Source organism: Sabethes cyaneus, chromosome 2 (genome assembly GCF_943734655.1).
Source record: "Sabethes cyaneus chromosome 2, idSabCyanKW18_F2, whole genome shotgun sequence".
In the NCBI taxonomy this organism is placed as follows: Eukaryota; Metazoa; Arthropoda; class Insecta; order Diptera; family Culicidae; genus Sabethes; species Sabethes cyaneus.
This window is the reverse complement of record NC_071354.1, coordinates 160,272,774-160,289,069: the sequence shown is the minus strand read 5'-3', so window position 1 is coordinate 160,289,069 and position 16,296 is coordinate 160,272,774. Positions and strand designations below refer to the sequence as shown.

The following is a 16,296-nucleotide window of genomic DNA, read 5'->3' as shown; positions in this document are numbered from 1 at the left end:
AATGATATCAAGTCAGCAAATTTCACGGAGCATTCGTTCGCCAGTGCTATTTTACTGCTTCTCTAGTAGGTACCTACTCACTGTACCGCGTGCCGCAAGTGTAATTTCCCATCAAATAGGAGGTTCTGTAGCAGAAGCCGAAACAAGACGAAAGAAAAATATTTGTCCATCTAGGTAAGTACACGGACGCGGGAGTGTACTCGAGAGGAATTGTATTGAGCTAGTTATTGCCCCTCCGGGCACTATCATTAGGCTGCCGTTGCTGATGATGATTAACCGGCGACCTTTGGCGGAGCTCAACTGGACTGGACGGGGCCGAGAGAGTAGATTTTCACCCAACCGGCCGTCCGTCCGTCGTAGCATTCATTGGTAGGTGATCTTCTAGCTATCTGACGCATTTGTTACCCGGGCTTTGGGAGCGTTTTGTTGATTCTATTCAGTCGTATCAAACTTCATCGCTTGTTGTTGGATTGTTGATCTCCGCTGCTATTCTGACGCGTTGTTAGTGGCTTTAGATGAATTTGAACCGTTTTATGGCAGTTTCATGTGTAAAGTTTTTTGTTTGAACGCTTTTGCTGCTAAATATCATAACTAATGAGGTGTTAATACCGTGTAATTTATGTTTGATTCAATTGAAATTTTATACAATACGAACGGAGGTAATGGGAGAGGAGTGACTGCATGCGCAGATTGAAACCTGCTTTGCTAATAAATTGCGATATTGCGTGGAAATGATACTGCATGCTGCTTTTTTTTCTGCAGGTCTAGGAAACCGATATGACTGATGAAATGCGATCTTGCAGTAATGTTTACATTAGATGGAAACAATGAGCCATGCCGAGTCAATCGACCGTGGTTTATAAATGTTTCCATATGGGAGATGATCATATCGCTGTTTACTACCGTGGCAACACTGTAAACTGAGCCTAAATTAATAACACTAACTGCTTATTTTTATCGTGTATTGCATTATTTTCACTTTTGACTAAATTAGCGAACACAGTGTTCGGATGTTGAAATTTCCAAGTTTTGGTTGTTTCAGTTTTGTTTGAGTAACAACAATTAGAATTCAGTTTTTGGCATTCGTACGGCGTGTCCACTCTGCCAACCGTGAATTCCTTCCAAAACTTTACGGTCATGCCATTTTGGTTAATCCCTCGCCCAGGGCGAATATCGCCTCCCGGCGAGCGTAATCCGCAAAGTACCCCTTTTTTGGCTGCCGGCAGCGGCCTGCCCTTCGGTACGCGTGCTTTTCCAACACGCCACCACCCCTAATCAGGGCATTATCCCGTCGTACCGCCACACCAACACTGGCGAGCGAGCATATGCTACGAATTTCGATGGGAGGATAACCGCTTTAATAACAGCTTGAACAGTGCACGGCGGGCGCGACATATTCTCCTATGAGGTGTGTACACCGAAATAGCAGGCTTTCAGCTTTGCCGCTTCGAACCACATTCCTAACTTCGAGCAGGAAGAAAGCAGAGCCCGAATGACAAAAGAGCGCATTTTCGGGAAACGACACCCTACCCAACAGCTTTTAGTTCAAACAGTTTCACCCTAGCTAGAGCACGGTACATAACCGGGGGCGTCTAGCACAAAGGGGCGTTGCTGGCTGTTGTTCCTCCGTTCGGCTGGCGTTGAAATGGAAAATTGAATTTACATTTGAATAATAATACCCACACGCTGAACGGCGGCGACGTCGTCGTTTCCGACAATGACGGCCGGGGCGCCGGGAAAAATGTGCGCGATTTTCGGCGATGCGATGGCGGGTTTCGGTTGATCGTTGCTTCGAAGTCCTGACGGAAAGGTTTTAGTCGCACGGCGTATAGTGGCGGACATCCGGTGACGTTGCCGTTCAAAGAGGATTCTTTTGAAAATTCAGCGATAGATAGAAGGAGTGAGGTAGCATTTTCTAAAATGTCGCGGTTCCGATTGATCCGGTTCGATTGTGATTGATAGAAGGGACCGACATGAATGCTAACCGAGAAGGGTGATTTGAACAGTGGGATGATTTTATGGAGCAGCAGGGTTTGGGTGACATATGCTTTGTTAGGTTTGGGCTCAGTTATATAAACCGAAAAATATTATGTTTATTTTATTACTAAATTTTGCTTGTGTTGAAAATAATCAAAGTGTAGAATATATTTTGATTAGCAGGTCAAAACTTAGATAGTTATGCTGATCAACAGTTTCGATAAAAAATAATTAATTTGCATACTAACACAAAAGGTTGATGTGTACCAGCCGATTACGAAAGTATCACCGTACATTCGTTTTCATCTCAGATTATCGCAAGGCAAAGCTTGCCCGTCCGTGCGCGAATACGCGGCGAGGTAGGTACGCGGAATTGCAACCTACACACCGCTATCAATCAGCAAGTTCACATCATTGTCGCGATTCCGGAGAAAAAAAAACTAATTTATTCTGAGTTCTCGCACTCACTCACCTCGTACTACACGTCAAATCGCATCAGCATAAAAAGCAATGTACAACCCATAAGGCAGCAATGCATTGCATTGCATTGGCTGGATTCCGTCGCACAGCTCACAGGTCTGCTGAACCTGACTTTGGTCGGGGCCGATATGTTGATGTGATATTCCGATCACACAGTTGTTTGCGAGTGCCGTTTGGGCATTACAACAGCGCTATCGTCGACTATCTCCCGTTGCGAGGCTTGTCAACTGGAACACTTCTTGCTGCTGGATCGATTGGTGACACTTACCGTGAAAAGGGGTTTGTTTGATCGTTCCTAAATCACGTGACAGCAACAAATGTCAATATCTAATGTTTGTTTTTTCTTTACTTCGATAATATTTTTTTTGAAAGGTTTCTACGCAACGTTTTACAACCATTGATAATTGTTTGAGTTCGTCACCGTGAATTTTATATAGCACTTTCGTTGATTTTTTCGGTGAAAATAAAAACTATGTTGCTTTCAGCGGACGTTTCGATTTACTACCGTTCAGTCCTTCTATAACTCAGTACCGCAACTGTATTTTATTAGCAAATTCTCGTGGAGCTTTCGACCGGTGATCCGGTGCAGCTTGTGAACAATCTCAAATAAGCCTTTTTATTTGCTTTCTGGGTATAAGATTGCTAAACTCTTGCAATTTTTGTCGCATCTCTCGATGGTTGCTTCAGGTTACGTTTTAAAATAATCACCATTTTTAACTTCAATTTTAGCATCAACTGCCTTTGCTTTTCAACAACCTTCAGGTTTCCTGGCTCCGGACCTTACACACTTACATGATTTAGAACTTCAGCCAACTCATGAGCGAATAGCCTGTGATTTTCCAGCCAGCTGTGATTGCCAGCCTTCAGGATCGATTTGCGATGTGTCTGTTGCGATGGCGACATGAAGCCAACGATCGAATTACGAAAACCTTGGTGCCGGTGCGGTTGTCCGGCATTCTTGCGATGTGCCCGGCCCACCGCAGCCATTCGATTTTCGCCAGATGAACGAAGAGAATCTCTCCATGTAGTCCATGTAGTGTGTTCATACGTCTCCGCCATTCTGCGCGACTTTATTTAGTTTGCGCTCTGCTGGCCTCGAGGTAAGATGCTGGTCTAACAAGCCAGTCGTCTTATGTTTGAATCTCTGGTAGAAGAGGCTGTTAGAGTCAATAGGATTGTAGCACTTGGTAGGCAATTGCTCTGTACTCTAACAGCTGCTACGAAGTCTGTCGAATAAAAACAGTAGGTCAAGTTTTGAAAAACGGAAAGTAGCACCTAGGATTTGCTGTGCTTTTGCTATTTCTCCACTAAATATCGTCCGCAGTACCTTCCACTTTGATACAGCAACGGTAGGTAGCAGCACCACAGCTTTATAAAGTACATAAAGAACTACCTATCGGTCTATTGGGTATTTTAATTTTCCAAAATAAGTTGCTTTTTTTACCTCATTTGATAGCCCGTCGTTTTCCGAATCTAACAGTTCTTTTTTTATTTCAAATGAGTCAATATTTGATGAAAAAATTAATAAAAATCAAAAATAGAATGATTTGCTGTTTGACAGATATCAACCAAGCCGATTGATTGAAATGATGTCAGAAGTTCTCTTCCTCTCTTCTATCTTTCTGATAGAGCTTTTCATTTTGACCGAGCTTTTGACAGCTCCCATATGAAACTTGTATCGTCTGATGACCATAGTTTATCTATCCACTGTGTTGTCGAAGGCGAGCTGAGAAGAAAAATGGTTTACTTATAAGCTATCGTCTAATTCCAAAAAATTTTTTGAAATGAAAAAAATGCTTTTTTTATTACTTTCACTCGTCAAATTTGGAAAAGTCTTCATGTGACTTTACAGTGACATCATATCTTATCATAATATGCGAGAATTAAAATACCGCTAAAATACCCAATTGAGGGTTTCCTGCCAGATTTCCAACTTGATTGGGCCACTGTAGAGTGACTATTTATATATAGTGACGACACTGTCAAAATTGGAATGACAATTATCTGTCAGTGGCGTTCTAATCGAGCAGGCGACCTATTAAACATGTCATGTACAGAAAAGAGATAGAGAGTATGCATTGCATACATTCAGGATGACATGTTGCCACTCTGTATATAATCACTCTAGGCTACTGGACCTCCTTAGTAGTATTGTTGTCCAGGTTACCAGCGACCCTAACTGTAGTCAACCTCATCTTCAACTCCTAGTTCATCGTCGCCAACACTTTCCGTTCGCGCTCAATTCTCCTGAATTTTTAACCCATTACTGCAAAGCGTAGAAAAAACTCACTATACACTTACTCTCTAGGAAGTTACACTTTCTGTTTCTTGAAGAGTACTTTTTGATAACTTTAATCTGTATTTTTACTTTTGTTTTATCTCTGACTCTGTTGAGGTCAGAGTGCTGAGAGAGTGTGCTGCTAGTTTAACTGTTAAAATACTTGGGCGCAAACCGAGAGAGTGAGGGTTAGAGTCCCACTCAGCAAATGAACTAGGCAATATATTTTTGGCCCCATATCGAAGTTCCGCAGCTTTATCCAGTCTACCAATCTTCTCCCCAAACGCTCCTCCACATTTAATAAATATATTTTTACTGTCGAACCACTATGCTGGTTTTCTTCTCATAGTTGGTAAAATTCGCCATGAAGGGGAAGGAGGATTCATTAAGTTTTTGTTTATTCTCACAAGATGTTGTAAGAGAAAGTGTCATTTGCAAATCAATTGGTATGTGAGATTTCGTGCTGTTACCCGTTTTCTGATAATTTGCGCATCGTTATATGAGTCAGATCGACAAGTTTTAACAGAAATTTGATTTTAAGAATTGACTGGCCAATTGAAGAATTGACATGTTGCTTAACTAAACCGTACGCCGCTTGGAAATCGACAAGTAGATGATGATAGCAATTGCATTGGTGGTTTATACTCCTGAACTTTTCTGTCCCATATTTTCGAAAACCAGTTTGGTGCCGGCAAAACACTCGGTTACGGGCTAAATTCATTAGAAATTATAAGGGTGACTCGTGCCATTTCAAGCATTTCAAACGGTGTTTGTACTTCGTGATTCGTCCGCCTCCACCATTCTCCGAATTTTGTGTTCGACTGAAGGCCGTTCGCAACACCTTCCGTTTGAACATGGCGAATGCGCGTGAAGGCATCCGTGAGCAGCGACACGGCATCAAGTTCGTATAAAGGACTAGTGGTTAAGGGTTTTGTACATTACTAGCTTTAAAGTACTGCGTGTGCTTCTTATTCGGACCGTCTTGAGAAGAGCAAAGCAGGCCAGATATCCTTAGTTGTGTTATTTTCCGAGCGATCCCAAAAGAATAAACTAATCTACCATTTCTATTTCTTCGTCGTCAAGTATAATTGTCCGAGGGAGGCGCACGTTAGTCTACTTCGAACATCACATTTTCATGCATTTGGTCTCTAATGCTTTTTTATATCAATCCTCCTAACACCCGCTTTCAGTCTAACGTCGATTGCCTCCGCCATCCCAAAGTTTCAGGTTGTAATGTCGAGAGAACTGCCGAATCTTACTAGTTAGCTACTGTTACTGATAGTCATGGTTCTTGTTTCCATGCCCGCTCGTTGAATCACCTCGTTAAAGGAGACATTAAATAGCATGCAGGATATGCCTTCACCTTGTTTCTTCCTTGTTACATATCAAAGGGATCCAAGAGTGCCCCACGAAACACCCGGGAATCCGTATCGAAGAATCCGTACGAAGAATAATCTTGCCAGTCTTGGGCGTTCATTCCCGCCAGAGGTGGCTCTTGATGGTTATTTCACCGCAGGGCGGAACATCACTTCTTCAACCTAGTGAGCACTCTTAACATGGAACGGTTCACGACAGCATTTGCCGCGGAGCTAGCGGCGCTAAATTATCGTTCCCCATGTTGGGTGTTTTTATTAGCCCGACTATTTCTTTGATATATCTTCCAATCTATTACAGTTATTTTGTCAAGATGACGCACCATCTAGTGGCTCTTGTAAGCATAGTTATCAACCTTCCAGATTTATCTGGATTTTCTTTTTAATGCCTAATCAGACAAAAAAAGTCACTTTTAAAACATTGTCTTCCTTTAGATCAAACGATAGCGAGATTTTTTCTAGACATTTTTGTTCTCGTTTTCCAGATTTTCGTTAAAACCGGTTAGTAACGCTGCTTGTAAGGCATCTTACCTAAATCAATCTATTACGAACATGCCAATACAGTAGTAGAAAATAGGTGGTAGAAGGGGTAAAAAGAAGAAAGCGGGGGGGGGGGGGGGGGGTCTGTAGTCGCAAGGTTACCGAGTCTGCCTTGAGAAGCAAGTGGTGGTGGGTTTGAATGTTAGTAAAATTCAAGCTATATGATGTTAAGTGAGGTTAGCATGGGTTTATTCTCAGGCCCCTCTATATTCTTCATTACTGAATTCTGCATTTTTCGACAATAAAGCCTCTTGCCCTGGCATATTTATAAGAGTGGTACTGGCTCAAGGTGCGTAATGACGTCTCTTTTACAAGGGCCTAACAGAACTAGCGATTATCGACCGTCGGAAGATTCGAAACTATCGTGGCATCACTAGGTTTTCTGTTGCATCCAAATTATTTGAATTAGTAGTGAGCAATTTTATTCTCGGTAGAACAAAATGGTATATCTCCACCGAACAACATGGAGTTATGCCTGGCCAATCCGTTAGCACGAACCTTCCGGACTTCGCGTCTATTATTTTCTGTTTAAACCTATTTTGGTTGAAATTGAGTGTTTTTCATCAGACAAATGCCGTTTAGTTGGTTCGAGGTACGATACTGGTCTAACAAGCCAATCGTCGCATGTTCGAATCTTGGCTAGACGATGCTGCTAGATAGAGTCAGTAGGATTTTTTCACTAGCCCCGTAACTGTCCTGTACTCTAGTAGCCGACTGCGAAGTCTGTCGATGAAGAAGGGTCAAGTTTTAGATCCCACGGCTTTGCTTTGCTCATCAGACAAAAATCAAGTTGTAATAACAGAGTTAAAGTTATGGGTTCCCAGCAGGCATTGAGGTACGTTGTATGTTCGAATCTCGGCTGGGAGAGGCTGTTAAAGTCCATAGAACTGAGTCTCTTCGAGACGCTGCGAGGGCGCTGAAGAACAACTTATCCTGTATGATTCTCAACATCGCTCATAAGGTGATCCGACGATCAGATTTCGAAAAGAGAGGTTTGATTCTCAGTAAATGTAGCAAACTTCTTGGCTAAGCAAATGATTTTGCCAGGTAGCTAAGCAGGTGACAGAAACATTGCCACGACGAAGGCCATCTGTGCTAGACTGAAGGCGGAGCCTAGCAGGATTGGGCTTTAAATCAATGCGTCGAAGACCAAATATATGAATGATAATTGCTCAAATGGTCGCTGTTATGTCAGACCGAGCCAAGTGACAAAAATCTTATTTCGAGAAAAACGCGTTGAAAATTTGCTGCTCTGTATGGTTAGTAGCTATCAATTGTTCGAAATCATCTCATAACACTGGCTGTTTGCAACATTTATGTAGTCTTATTAGAATAAAATGCAGCTTAGAAAGTTCTTGATCGTTTGCTGTCATTAACTCATTCTTTAAAATTTTGCGATTTGGTTTGGTCTGATTTAACGCGAACCAAATGAGACGAACGTGCTTTTTTCGCGGACGGTAATCGTTGACAACAACGAACCAGAAGTGGTAGATGAGCTCATGTATGTGGAATTGCTGATAGCCGTGGACAACAACACAAATAAGAAGATCCAGCGGCATATTCAAGCAGAACAACGGGCCTACTTTGAGCTTCGCCAAACGCTGCGATTAAGAGGTATAAGCCACCTCAGGAACCTGACAATGTACAAACCCCCTATTAGACCGATAAGCCATGCTCTCGGAGGACTACGCGCCTTTGCGGACGACATTTGATGAAACAAGCTGAAAACGAAGAGTAGCGGAGGTGCATGAATCAAGGGCAACATCCCCTGCTTGGGGAGATTGCCAACGTACATTTGGCGACAGTCGGTAAACTACAGTGAACCAGTCACGTCGTAAGGAAAACAGTTCTATACAATAACCCCAACGACACCGGCACAGAGCGACTCAACGTGCGAGATGGGTCGTCCAGGTCTAAAGCGAAACTTTTTATTTTTTAAGTAAAAAACTGCGACTTCAGAGATGCCTGAAAAATGAGCGACGAGTAACCCAAGATCGAATTAAATGGGGCTTAAAACAGCACGAACAAACGAGTTCCGAGTTCACGACGCCGACGGAGATCGTACAATCAGCCCCGTACATTTTCCTGTGCTTTAAACAACAGCTGGCAGTGAAATTTCAAGCTTGAAAGTGTATGACAAATTTTCTCCTGGGGTGGGGGGTGGTTTGAACTCCCAACCCACCCTTCGTCGCTACGTCCCTGTCCCACATGGAACGAATGGCACAAATTGATGTAATCTATACGGATTTAAAGGCTGCGTTCAATCGTATTCGTATAGACTATAAAATACTGCTGCAGAATTTTCGCAACTTGGCACATCTCAGAATTTTACCTGTCTGGCAGAGGTCTACGTGTGCAGCTTGATGTTTGTTTCCCTCCCCGGTTTAACATGATGATGATGATGGGCCCACCTCTTACCCCTACGGAGGTTTGAGGTAGACGATTTATCTATATGATAATTATTATAAAAATAAACCAGGAAAACAAAAAAAAACGGACTGGTTTTTTTCACACAGATACAAATTCCTTTAGCAAATTTCTAATGGCTAACACTAGCATGACTACGAACAATTAAACTCTCAAGTCATTCAAGCTAACTCTCAAGTCATTCAAGTTAAAAAACCTCTCGGGTGTACTTTAAGGCAGCAACATGCGACATTTTCTGTTTTTGCCGTTTTGTGAATGATATTGGTTCGCTGCTTTGAGTTGGATGCAAGCTGATGTATAGCTGATTGCCATTTTACCATGGAAATAGAACTCCCGAGTAATGTTTACATTCCATAAACGCTTGCTCTATGAAAAATGTGTTACTTACTATAGGTATTCATTTTATGGTTGTCATATTCAACCTAAAGAGTAAACCGCATTTTATTTTATAGACATAACTTCTCTTGAAGCGTCACAGAGATTATCAGACACGTGAAGTTCTTTCTCAATAACTTCCTTAAATTTCCATTAATTCCAGATATCACTATAGATCTGTCGGATAGTTCATTATATTATCTATAAAGGTTCCTGTTTATCGTTACAAATTAGGGGAGAGAGACGAAGATGGAGGGGAAAAGAGCAAAATGGAGGGAAAGAGATGGATATGGCGGCAGAGAGAGAGAGAAAGGAAAGAGAGGAAAGAGAAAGGAAAGAGAGGAAAGAGAAAGGAAAGAGAAAGGAAAGAGAAAGGAAAGAGAAAGGAAAGAGAGGAAAGAGAGGAAAGAGAGGAAAGAGAGGAAAGAGAGGAAAGAGAAAGGAAAGAGAGGAAAGAGAAAGGAAAGAGAGGAAAGAGAAAGGAAAGAGAAAGGAAAGAGAGGAAAGAGAAAGGAAAGAGAGGAAAGAGAGGAAAGAGAGGAAAGAGAGGAAAGAGAGGAAAGAGAGGAAAGAGAGGAAAGAGAGGAAAGAGAGGAAAGAGAGGAAAGAGAGGAAAGAGAGGAAAGAGAGGAAAGAGAGAAGAGAGAGGAAAGAGAGGAGAGAGATGAGAGAGATGAAAGAGAGGAGAGAGAGGAGAGAAAGGAGAGAGAGGAGAGAGAGGAGAGAGAAGAGAGAGAGGAGAGAGAGGAGAGAGGAGAGAGAGGAGAGAGAGGAGAGAGGAGAGAGAGGAGAGAGAGGAGAGAGAGGAGAGAGAGGAGAGAGAGGAGAGAGAGGAGAGAGAGGAGAGAGAGGAGTGAGAGGAGAGAGAGGAGAGAGGAGAGAGAGAAGAGAGAGGAGAGAGAGAAGAGAGAGGAGAGAGAGGAGAGAGAGGAGAGAGAGGAGAGAGAAGAGAGAGAGAGTTGTGCAGTAGGTGTTCATCAAAATCACTTGGTTTTTGTCTGAACAGGGGTGACATTGCGATTCTCGTTTCGAGTGATTTTGGTTCGTTTCGCCCATTCGTTTAACGTGGTCGAAACGAACCAAAATCACTCGAAACGAGAATCGCAATGTCACCCCAGGTTTGTGTTTCTTATCCAGTTATCTTTGTTATGCAGAAATAACAACATTCATATCACATGAATTTTACATATATTTTGCATGACATTATTAGTTGAATCCAGTAGCAGATTCTTGTTTTACACGTTCGTACTGGAATGGAAGAGTTGGTTTAAGTGTGAAAAAAATCATGCATCTTTTTCGGTTTTTAACTTAAAACATTTCGGAAGAAAAGTTCCCTACAGATACACAAGGGTAAAACTGGCCAAGCTTATACTAGAACTGCAGTGGGTGACAAATTTCCCCTCACCCGTTCATCCGCTAGTTCGCGTTCGATGCGCTTGCTAAGGCTTGCGCAGTTTTACGATCCCATATTTGTTGCATGTGAAAAGTTGCAAACCGGTAGTAACGCCGCCGTACGCATGCTTTCCGTGCTAAACCTAAGAACAACAATATCAGCACCGTAAAAAACCGCTGTATGTTGCACATAAATTAACATTTTTGATTAAATACGCTCCGTTTATGCATTATATTCATTAAGACAATCGAGTAGTGCGGTGATTTTTTTTTCGCTACCGCTCTCGCTCATTCTTCCGTTTTGGTGCCTAGCCGTGGCTACTGTGTGTGAGATTTTTATCTCGAAACTTTCATCGAGCAAATCGTTTGCTGCTAATGTTTCATCCGAGTACTTAGGCGGCGGCCGGTGCGCATGTATGACCGGTAGCACATTGCGGTTTTGTACGGCGATCAACGGCAGCATATATCAGAGCCAACCGTCGTCGTCGTCGTCGTCGTCGTGGCCAGGCCGGACCTGGCAACTAAGCGCGTTTTATATCTCTCTAGACAGGGCTGTGTGCCTGTCGTCGTCATCATGGCCATCATCGCGCGGTTGTGCATATAATTACCCTTGAGAGGCGGTTGTAGGCTACAAGTCTTGTTTCGTACGCACATACGACAAGCTCTTGAGTGTTCGGTTTGACCTTCAAACGTTGCTGCATCAGTTATGACAATGCGTGCGCTTTTTTTCTCCCCCTTATCGCCGAGGATAGCTGCCAATGCGGGGCTCGATTCGCCTGGATGTTAGTCTGAGGATGTTGTGCTTTTGGTACATCGTTTTGCTGCTTCGTGAGCGTACTACAATCGTTAATGTTGTGCTAACTTTGTTAAAAGACGTGGATGCTTATTTGTTGTAGGTAAAGGTTGAACAATTTCTAAGTCTCAAAGCACGCTGATTGATGTGAAAAGTTTAAGAATTATGTTGAAACATCTGTTGTTACGATGATGGAAGAAATGTCTGGCAAATACCTGGAGTATTTTAGTTAATACCTATCTTATGTTTTCATTCAAGTTTTTATTTAGAATTTTCTGACATTTGTAAATGGTTCTGTATAGTTTAGCTACAATAGTTATTGTATCTGCTTCAGCAATATGTGCTTGCCAACTCGATTTTTGGTGAAAATTGAAAGTCCTTCAATGAGATTATTTTTGGGTTCTGGAAAATATTCCATTGAACCAAAATCCCTACTACTTTTAATTTAAGGTGAAACGGTACTGAATCTCAATATGGCCGGATCGATAGCACCTATATCCTTACATAGACGCCATTTTTCCGGCCATGTTGGGATTCACTACCGTTTCACCTTAAACTAATTTTTTTTTTAAATGCAACTTCTGTGTATGCTGTAAGTTTGCACACATTTTGGTTAAGTAATTGGATATTGCCAAAGTTAAAAATCAATAATGTTCTTCATTGCAGAATGTTGAGAACGAAAATTCAAAATCAAAATTTAAACCACTTGAATCTGATTGAAACATGTAAGTGATTTTACATCAATCAATAGGGAAGGCACCACACAGCAGAAAGGAAAATAGAACCATCCAAAGGTAGTCAATTGCACCTGGCCGAAATTCACACGGTCCATCTATTTCTCCTTTACTAGGTTTCAGCCTATCAGTGGTTTTCCATATTTCGACGTGGAACATCGTCCACGTTGAACTGAACTTGATGAACTGAGTTCATTCTCCTTGAACGAACATCGTGCGATATTCCTAAAACTGGAAGAGTTCTTGGCTGAACGAACTGGGTCAACCACACTCTCCTTTGTTTAATCGATAAAACGTGCTAAAGGTGACTTAACATTGTTGCGAATACATCCGACCCCACCGCGGAATAATTAAAGCATCAATCACTTGGAAAAGTGAGCTTTCTCTTTTCTGGACGAGAAAAACTGAAAAACTAACGCTATATAACGTCTCTTTTTCTTTCTCTACCGTCTCGGTACCATTGCAGATTTCCTCTCGGACAAAATCGAGGACACCGGCCTGCGGGTGAATGGCAAGGGTAAAAAAATGCGCAAACCCCGCACAATCTATAGTTCCCTACAGCTGCAGCAGCTCAACCGAAGATTTCAACGAACGCAGTACCTAGCACTACCGGAGCGGGCGGAACTGGCGGCCAGCCTCGGACTGACGCAGACGCAAGTAAGTGCCCTGTCCGTATTCAAATCCCTCCGACAGAGAATGGAATCAATCGGCAAGTGCTAAATCAATTTCCGGAGTTTTCCTTTCAGACGGTGGTCTGATAAAATTGAATTTGCCAAAATTTTATTTAACTTTGAAACGCAAACGTTTTGATTGCCCCTTTTTTTTCGGTAACCGACGTTTATTAAATTTGTTAAGCCGACAATCGAAATCGACATAATACAGCTAATTTGTTTGAGTTTGGTTTGCCCTACGGGAGAGCTCACATTCACACAATGCAACTTTGATGTCGTAACGGTAACCGCATGGAAGTTTTTCCCGCCCGGCAGGCATGGGGTGTGATATCGACAGCAGAGCAGAGACACACCGACCGACCTGCACGGGCTTACATTTTTCTTCTCGATTGGCTTTACAAACTTTCAGTCGCCGCACGCTCGGAGCTGAAGAAGAGGGGTCCGTAAACCATATCACTCAATCAATGTCCTGCCGCACCAGGCCGGGATGGGGGCGGGCCGGCGGAGAAACGAGCCGACCGACCGGAGAAGCTGGCGTGGTGGTAAACAACGCACAGCAGGGTAGAGTGTGCACTTGAGTTTTTCCCACTTTCCCGACGCTTTCGCTAGCATGGTGGGCCACGCTACCACCCCCTCCAGGGAGGGATTGTACTTTTCGCCCTAAAAGCCGAATATGCTAGCCGAAGAATTGAGGCAGACAACAACAAAAAAAACTTGACTTTTATATGAATGTAACATGACAATCGGTGATTGGGTAGGATTTTCTGCTGTTTTCTGTTACACTAGGCGGGGGGATGTTCTGGCCCACTGCTGCAGCAGAATAGAGCGTAGGTTGCTAAATAGTTCAATTTGGCCCTTTCTTCCGCTGCTGGCGGGGTTTTACTGTCTGTTAGTTTTGTGGTGAGTCGACCGATTAGATCAATTTGAGCGTTTGTTGGATGTGGGAGTACCAGGAAACTTTCGCCGGAAAACAAGACATTCGATGATTTTGTTATTTAGATTCTCAGTAGCTTACGATCAGTTTTAAGTTTGCTACGATGGACCGGTCGCAGGTCATATAGTGGCCATCTATCAAAACTACACTGAACAGTAATTCATAATTTGATAGGATAAAACATTTATTTGCGCTTTTGAATGAAATTCAGTCACTTTTTTCTGCAAACCGCTCTCAAGTTTTAAATTCATATTTCGTATTATATTCCAGTGCTCGAAAAAATTGACAGCCCTGCTTGAAGGCCAATAAAAAACGCATACAGTTTTACCCCTGGTAGTATTCTTTTATCTGTCAGCCCATGAACATGACTACTGAACTGCTGAAAGTGTTTGTCTTTCTCAGTTTGTTACCCTTTAAAACAATTCATTAATTAATTGCATTGCTGAAAGGTTGCTCGACTAACATGTCAGTCAATTTTCTTGTTCTTGACTGATATATTAGATCTCCAATTTTTGGTTTTTGAAACTGGCTTCTCTTTAAAATTAACCAAAACCTGGCTGAAGGAAATTAACTAGAACTTCGGAACAATGTTAGATGTTTATTGTAATTTCGTTTGCTTTTGTTGACAGTTCAAAATCTTTGAATGATTCACATTTGATTTCATTTACTATTGTCGCGAATGAATGAATGTATAACACAACAGGTTTCAGGTTGGCAATGCAGAGTTCATTTAATCTGTAGTTACTTGAAACAGCAAAGAATTAGCAGTATATTGGATCTATTCTGCGTACTTAATAACCTAGAAATCCTATCGGACATACCCTCGACCATGTTCATTAAAAATTTCATTTCCAAATCGTATTTAGAATTGCTAATTTCAGCTTATCAGTGCTATTAATGATTCGCAAGATATTTTCCTCTGTACTTAGATCTGAACTGCAGGCTGGGTACTAAATATAATAGTTTGATTTTCCGGGTATCGAACCTGGTTGTTGAAACAAAACTAAAATATGAGTTTTTTGCGTAGGTATTTCGCTTTACCAGAACTAGTTGCTGCTCTAAGCTTCAATATAATCTGATGAGTTCATCGTCCATGATGTGAACACCAGATTAAGCTACAAGGCACGCAAAATCCAAACTAGGGAAGACGCTTCTCCGCAACTGAGAGCAGGGAAATATTCTGAATCCTTTCGTAGATCCTCGTCAAGAACCCGCAAATCAATCGGGGTCATCCAAGTTGATTTGTTTTTTTTTTCATCAGAAAAGATAATCTACTGGAGAGAAACAAACATCGAAATGAATAAAATGTAATTAAGATAATTTGTAAAAAAGCTTATAAAATAAATCACAGCGATTTTACCGGGATACGTGTAGTAAGGGGCTGTTGCATGAGGTACGACTCCGGACGTGTATGTCAAGGCTTTCCAGTATAAACGTGTAATCCGCTCGCGAGGTCAACAAATCGAAGATGATTATCTCTCTATTCACATCACGACGAATATGTAGGAGGTCTAGGTCAACGAGTCTACAGTGTTGTTCGTAGCCTGGCAGTTGGAAGTGGTTATTTCACGGAAGCCTCCGAAGAGCAAAACGAATGGGGTTGCGCTGCACTGATTCGATTTGGCTAACTCCGAATCAAAGGCTATCAAAGTCGGGACTTCAAACTGGAGCGCAGTATTCTAGATCGGAGCGAATTAATGCATTAAAATGAGCTTTCATGCAGTAAACATCTTTGAAGTTCTTGCCGATGCGCCCAAGGTTTCTGCAAGGCCGTCGACACACAATTTCGCGAAGGGCGATAATTCCTCCTAAAGGACAGCGGCGTCGGATAAATTTTCAACTGTTGAGTACAACTTGAAGTCATATGAAAATAAGAGTCACGGACCTTTAAGCCGGTAGTTGACGTCACTGAAGTAGATAAGGAATATTAATGGTCCGAGATGGCTGCCTTGTGGGATTGCTGTGAACGATCCTGCCGCCGATATTCAGTTTTAGGTGACGATCGGATAGGTATGAACGAAACCAGCAACCAGCAACGGGCTACCAATGTCAAGCTTATTCAGTTTGGAATGTGTAATTAGATGGTTCAATTTGTCGAAAACTGCGGAAAGATCAGTTTAACTAACATCAGTCTGCGACTGACCAGCGAAGTTATTTAACACACGTAGCATGTGAGAGTCAGATAACAGCCGTGGAGCGCTTAGGCATCCACCGTTCGTTATCAGAGATGAACTGTTTGAAAATGCAAATATTGTTCCAAACAGTCGAATTTCGAGCAGAAGTTCCTCGATAGTTATTTGCAGTTATTTGCGGTTGCCGTGA

General features: G+C 42.2%; 1 protein-coding gene across 1 annotated transcript in view; it reads left to right on the top strand.

The window, feature by feature from the left end:
- The window catches only part of LOC128734236 (homeotic protein distal-less), a 136,222-nt gene that overhangs the window by 35,726 nt on the left and 84,200 nt on the right, over nt 1-16,296 (top strand). Inside the window, exon 3 of the mRNA XM_053828308.1 lies at nt 12,836-13,026. Coding sequence (XP_053684283.1) covers nt 12,836-13,026 — 191 coding nt within the window. The remainder of the gene's footprint in view (nt 1-12,835; nt 13,027-16,296) is intronic.